The following is a 7,130-nucleotide window of genomic DNA, read 5'->3' as shown; positions in this document are numbered from 1 at the left end:
TACAAGTTGCAACTTTCACATCTCAAGGGATTGGTGCATTTCTTGATGATCGTGCAAACATTCCTAATTATGCCTCCAGGTAAATATACTGCTGTCTTCTTGGACAAATGAGAAGTACAAAGAATGCTTACGCGAAGGTCTAGCAGTTCCAAGTATCTCTTGTGGGCTTAGACACACCTGAGTTACCATCCCCCTCTTACTGGCTGAGAAAGTTGCCCCACCTGATTTGTAAGTTTACCTGTGGTAGTCAGTGGAGTGAGGGTGAGTGGGCACCTCAGCCAGCCAACACTGGATTTAATCTGGTTAGAAGTAGCACAGCAGCTCTTATTTGAAAAACCACTGAGTTCTGAGTTCATTACTACAGGAAAACTCTTCTCCCCTGGGGCGCAGAGAACCTTGCTTCAGAGTAGCCCTACCGGCTCAGGAATCCAGTCAGATAAAACCCATCCTGGAGGAGAATGGCTACCTATGCCCTGCAAATCGCCGGACTGGTGCTTGGTGGTGTTGGAATGGTGGGCACAGTGGCTGTCACCGTCATGCCTCAGTGGAGAGTGTCTGCCTTCATTGGAAGCAACATTGTGGTTTTTGAAAACCTCTGGGAAGGACTGTGGATGAATTGCATGAGGCACGCTAATATCAGAATGCAGTGCAAAATCTACGATTCCCTGCTGGCTCTCTCTCCGGACCTACAGGCATCCAGAGGACTGATGTGTGCTGCCTCTGCGCTGTCCTTCCTGGCGTTCATGACGGCAGTCCTCGGCATGAAGTGCACCAGATGCACCGGGGACGATGAGAAGGTGAAGGGTTACATCCTGCTAACGGCTGGAGTAGTGTTCATCGTCACTGGCCTTGTGGTGCTCGTCCCTGTGAGCTGGGTTGCCAATTCCATCATCAGAGACTTCTACAACCCAATGGTGGATATTGCCCAAAAACGTGAGCTGGGAGAAGCCCTCTACATAGGCTGGACCACGGCGCTGGTGCTGATCGCTGGAGGGGCACTGTTCTGTTGTGTTTCTTGTTGCAATGAAAAGAGCAGTAGCTACAGATATTCCATACCTTCCCACCGAACGACCCAGAAAAGCTATCACATGGAAAAGAAGTCACCGAGTGTGTACTCCAAAAGTCAGTATGTGTAGTTGTGTATATTTTTAAACTACCTAGAGAGCCATGCAGATGACAAAAATCTCCACTATTTTCTAAAAATGGAACCCCCCAAAAAACACTGATTTGCTGTTCTTAACTGCCTGATATTAATTACAGGGACTGTGCATCAGCTCTTTATGATTCTATAAGCGATTTCAGCCGAATGAGATATTATACACATTGCTCTGATTGTTCTAGAAAGTACAGTCATTTGTTTTCTAAAATGGTTCATGCTGTTTTCTCCTTTTATCAGTTACTTCAAAATGACATTGTTAAAGACGATTATTTTACCACTGTGATTTCTTTATGGCATAGCATTATGCATATAGATGAGAGTGACGTTTTTATGTCGCATAAATAGAGACAGGCTTATATCGTTCTATTTTAAATGAAACACTGATTCATTACACTGAATAAATAGAATTCAACTATTGCTTTTCAGGGGAACCAGGGATAAGATTGAAGAAGGTTAATATTAATTGTTTAAAAACAGCTTAGTGATGAATGCACTTGATTTATAATGAAGGTTAAAATGAAGGCTTTAATCAGCAGTGTAAAGGGAACTAAATGGTTTTCTGAGATCCTGTTTTTCAGCCTAGGAGTTAGAAATCCTAACTCCTTTATCCTCATTCCCCAGAGGCCTTCCTTTTCTTGTATATTAAATGAACAGCTTTTAAAAGGCAGATATTTTGTCAAGGGGCTTTGCATTCAAACTGCTTTTCCAGAGCTATACTAAGAAGAAAGATAAAACTATAGTCTTAGAAACATTAAAGACTTCAGGAAAGTGAAAATTTTTTTTTTTTTCTTTTTAAGATTTTGTGGCTGGAGAAGGATGCATTTTGACAAGAAATCATATATATATATGAATATTTTAGTAACTATTTGTATACAGACTTTGGGTTTTCATTAATGTAAATAACAGAAGAGAAAAATAATATGTCTTTATTTGCTTACTACAAAACAAAACTGAGCTGTCCTTTGTGAAATGCATCTTCTCCTATGTGGATACTTAAGTCAAAATTGTCATTTAAGTCCTTCAAAGATAAAATTTTTATTTGTTCCATTTTTGCTCAACTTTACTAAGGTATAGAATTACTATATCTTGTGTTTTCCCCAAATTTGATCCAACTGTTAATCGGATTTGAAAGTTTGTATCTACATTTTTCTACCTTAAATGACTATGTATGTTATCTGCTTTATGTCTTTTGTATTAATAAATTGTGCCTTTTTATATTGTTTATACCCTTTCATTATTCTCCACTTTTTCTATTTTATTAACCTGTAGAGTTTAAAAACTTGATATTTTCTGCTTTGCAATTTTGAAAAAAGACTATCAAAGTCACATTTTAAAGATGAAGATAGATTCAGCATTAATTTTTGGGAATATAAAGTATCATATATCCTTTAACAACCTTACAATGATTGGATTCCCATACTAATATTTGATGCGGATAATATATTTGTAATTTATTAAGTTAATACTATAAGTTCCCCCCAAAAATCTATATCCTATAAATATTATGTTTGTAGTAGCCATTTTTGTAAAAAATTTCCATAGCTAAATATGTTTCTACCTCTGAGAAATAGTATTCATTAATAACAGTGGGTAATGTTTTAGGGACATGTATTATATACTAGGACCTCCACTGCTTTATATGAATTATATCATTAAATCTTTTATGAGATTGATATGATTAGTTCAGTCACAGATGAGAGCCCCTCAGAACAGTTTACTGATTACCCAATAGAGTCAGGAGAAAAAATAAGGACTGTCTGACTTCACAGCCCATGCTCTTTTTCTTCAGGGCAAGTAGATTTTCTTCAGCAACGTCTACTTTACAAACTGATTTTTGTACGTGAGAATGACTTGCTTAACTACTGTTAGTTGTGAAAACTTTTAGTGTTTTTTCTGAGATTGGTGATTTTCCAATAGCCTAATACTAATTTACCTTAGGCAATTTTGGGTCAAAACATTCATAAGAGCAGAAATAAAGAAAAACTAACTACGCATTTTGGAGAAAAAAAAAAGTCCAATCTTCTAAGCACCAGCCTTTAATCAAACAGCCTTTTTACTTAGAAAGCTCTCCTGAATATCCCAAACTCAGTTTATTCTTTTCATCTTCTTTTCCCTAAAGCAGAATTCTAACATTGCTAGTTTTCTGTGACATCATCTTTTGAGTATCTCTGAAATCTTTCTCCAACTTTCCACCTTACTAACATCTCTCTTTCCTACCCTCTAGACTTGCGTTACCACCCTCCTCCAGCTACCCTCTGTGTTCCTAGCTCAGTTCTTTCTAGAATGCAAGTCAGACCCCATCACGTCCTGCCCATAATCCTTGTAGGAATGCTCCATTGCCTGTAAGGTAAATCCAAATGCCTTAGCAGATGATGAGAGACAAGAAGGAAAATCTGTCTTATAATCTTCATGGCAAACTTTATCACGCAGTAACATCAGTGTATAACGAGTATGGTAACAATTATAAAATGGATGTCCGGAAACTAGAATAACTCATATGCCAAATGCCTTCTTTAATATCCTGAAAAAGATGCACTGGTATTAGGAAATGGTTTGACTGGTGGCAATTATGTGCAAAAGGATGTTTTATATTGTAGTCTTATGGAGAAACAATGTGGTGTGACAAAAAGAACACAGGGAGGTGGGGGTATAGTTTTATGCCCTCAGCTTACAGCTGGACTTTTTTCTCTTTCATACTGTACTACCTGCAGCCCCTACCCTGAACCACTTCTGCTGAATCTGTATCCAAAATGACCCCTCCCACGCTGCAAAAACTGGTATTAAGCTGCATTACCTTAAGTGCTAGGGATATGGGGATGGCCAAGACAGTTTTTGTTCTCAAAGAATTTGCAGTCTAACCAGAGACAAGAGCAAGAAATGTAGCCTTTATTGCACGCCTCCCAGGTGCTTGGCCTTTTCTTTCTTTATCACAGCAATCCTCTAAGAATTCTATGAATTACTTAAGAAATCATGAGAATGCTGAATCTCAAAGATAGATAGATAGATAGATACATAGATAGATAGATAGATAGATAGATAGATATCCCCTAATCCAAGAGCCTGGACTCTTCCTACTGTAATATTGTCCAGAGACATCTCTTCCAGAGTTAACTTTCTGCACAACAAATGTCATCTCACTATCCCAGCTCCAAGCCTCCCTGTGACTCACTGGTCACAGCACCCTTTCCCCCTGAGTCCCAGGGTGGACCTCATCATCAGTCTTTGCTACCCCTAAGCTTCTCTCTCTCCTCCGTCCCAACTTCTACATAATTTACTGCTTCTCAGTTCCTGACATCCATTACCTTTCCCCTTGGAATATATTCTATTTTTTAGATTCCTATCATATTTCAAATTCACCAGGCCTCCTTCCTTTTCCTGAGAAGGCCTCCAAGAGCTGCTGGAACAATATCCCTGCAAGCCCCTCCTCCCCACTCTGATCCCACCACCCACTGTGCAAAGCAGAGCAGTAGCTGGGACCCAGCCAACAGGCAGAGCAAAGAGACCAGCTTTCTGCAAATCTTCAGGCCCTGCCAGATTCCAGAAGGAAAGAGCAGTACTGTGTTCAATTCTGAGAGTCATGAGAAACAAGAGATTCCTGGTGCAGAGGCCCAAGGCTAGGCCCGAAGCCCTGTGCTGGGGTGAGATGGGCAGGAAGAGAAATGTGGGCCTTACCTGCTTCATAAATAGTCTTTGAAGGAGGGTGGTATTTGTACACCTGTGTAGTCTCAAGGTGGATAATCAGGGCCAGCAAAACTGTGGGAGACTCAAGTACCGGGTACGTTCTTGCTTGTCCTGGGACCTCAGAGAGAACTGTCACTTAGAGTGAAGATATTGAGAGAGAGAGAGAGAGAGAGAGTGAGAGAGGGAGGCAGAGAGGGTACATCCCAGGGCCCCAGGAGAGAGACAGCAACTTTCAGGTCATTAGATCACCAGCCAACAATGAGAATCCCTGTCGCCTTAGGGTGGACCATTGCTAATTACAACAACTTAACTTCCACAAGAAAAGAGATCCTAGAATCACTTAACACCAAATGGGACTCAACAAGCAGAAAAAGGAAGGGCAAACTGAGTACCCACAACCGGCAGAGGACCTTTGAGGAAATGATCTCCTGGGAAAGAGAGAAGATGTCTTACACAAACAAACTCTAGCTGTAAGAGCCAAAGGGAGGTTGAATCATGGAATGAAAGAGCTTCTTTTTCCTAAAATAACATAACTTCCACATTTAAAAAGTCTGCAGGGAAGGAAGCCTTGAGGGAGGTCAGTGCTGCGGGAAAAACTGGAGGTTTGGAAGATCAAGTAGAAGAAAAGCTCCAAACACAGAGCAATCATAGAAAAAGATGTAACTCATAAGGAAAAATATAAAGAACTTGGAGAACAAATTCAAGGACCTAAGGGGCAAATTCAGAGAGAGGAATAAAAAACAGATGAAAGCAGGAGCAATCACTTAAAGAAAAAAAAAAAAGGTTGATGGTTAAAAAAAAAGGCTCAAACTTACAAAGACTCATTGAGGGCCTGAGAAAACTAAAAAAAAAAAAAAAAAAAAAGTATTATTTAAAGTCTTAAATTCCAAGCTCAAAAAGAAAGTATGCAAGGTTTCACCAATCATAAGAAATTACTTAACAGCCAAAACAAGAAAAAACATACTACTTCTGGCAAATATTTCAACCACACAAACCTAGAAGCTAGATGATGGTGGATTCATAATTAAAGAAAATGAGAGAGCAAAGACCATAGCCCAATAAGTCTGTTCCAAACAAAAACTACATTTCCCTGTTAATGAGAAAGAAAGACAGTTTTTGGCTAGCCCAAGATCCAGCAGCTGTGTCACTCATATGGCTGATCTGGAGGAAATACTGAAGCAATGAATCATTCAAGAGACTGCAAGGAGGGGAAGTTGGAAAGGAGAGGAACCTTGGTCGGCCACGACTCTTGCAGTAGACAGAAGGAATTGGTTGGACAAGAATTGAGAGGAAGGTTTGAAGGTTTCCTGTCGCCATCTTCTGGAACTCTTCTCAACGTCAATGTCCAGGAAACCACTACAAATATGTCAAGGTTGCTCCTCCAGTTCTAAACTGCTGCTTTCCCAGTCCTGCGGATAAGTTCAACATATTCAGCATGGGAAACAAAACAAAACAAAGAACGTCTAAAAATCTAGCCTCAGACTTCTTGTTTCTTTTCATCTTCTGCCACAGGGTCCATAGTGCCCATATTCTAGCCTTGTCAGATTCCATGTCATGTCTTTGCCATCCAGGAATTCTTTCCTACAGACCTTGCTCATCTGCAGTGCCCTTGTCTTCTTTTATTGTCAGGTGTGGTTGATCCCTTGACACTGCTTATCCTGGCCACCACCTCTAGCTGCAAGCATTCACCACCCCTGTGCCAGCCCCGGCTCAGTACAGCCCAGTCTGGCTGTGAGACAGATGTATCCCAACTGGCCCTGCCTCTCCATTCTGGGAAGGACACTTGGTCTTTGATAGATAAAGAGGTTTATGAGCTTCCTCCTCGTCCCTCAAATCACCTGCAATTGTAAATCCTCTCTCTGCCCCACACCCCTTCTCCTGACTCCTTTCCAAATTCCAAGAAATTTATATGAAAATATGGGAAACAGAAAGAATCTTTTATAAAAAGAAAAACAAAACAAATAAAACAAACAAACAAAAAACAGAATTGAGCATTGTCCTAATTCAAGAAAGAGTGTATACAACCTTTCTTTCCAATGGGTTAAAAAAAAATTGGTTTTTCTTGTTTATTTTTAATTTTTTAAAGGATAAACTGTATTAATACAGGCAGCAAAACAAAGTAAAATAAACAAACAAAAAATAGTCCCTCCATATATCCAGCTCTTTCTTAATTGTTTCTTCTCCTGATACCCCATCTTCCTTCTTAACCACTGGCCTCTAAAATCATTAACTTTGTAGCTCAGGGTTGCTTCTTTCATAGGTTACTTCTGCATTTTGCAATTTATACGTG

The 7,130-nt window shown here is 39.8% G+C and overlaps 1 protein-coding gene across 1 annotated transcript; it reads left to right on the top strand.

Moving 5' to 3' along the window:
* Positions 1-346: 346 nt before the first annotated feature.
* Positions 347-2,278, top strand: CLDN8 (claudin 8). The gene has a single exon (XM_068545739.1). It carries the CDS (start codon positions 459-461, stop codon positions 1,134-1,136), a length of 678 nt encoding a protein of 225 aa, XP_068401840.1. The 5' UTR covers positions 347-458; the 3' UTR covers positions 1,137-2,278.
* Positions 2,279-7,130: the final 4,852 nt, after the last annotated feature.

The sequence above is a fragment of the Eschrichtius robustus genome, chromosome 6, assembly GCF_028021215.1.
Source record: "Eschrichtius robustus isolate mEscRob2 chromosome 6, mEscRob2.pri, whole genome shotgun sequence".
Classification (NCBI taxonomy): Eukaryota; Metazoa; Chordata; class Mammalia; order Artiodactyla; family Eschrichtiidae; genus Eschrichtius; species Eschrichtius robustus.
This window is presented reverse-complemented; position numbering and strand designations above follow the sequence as displayed.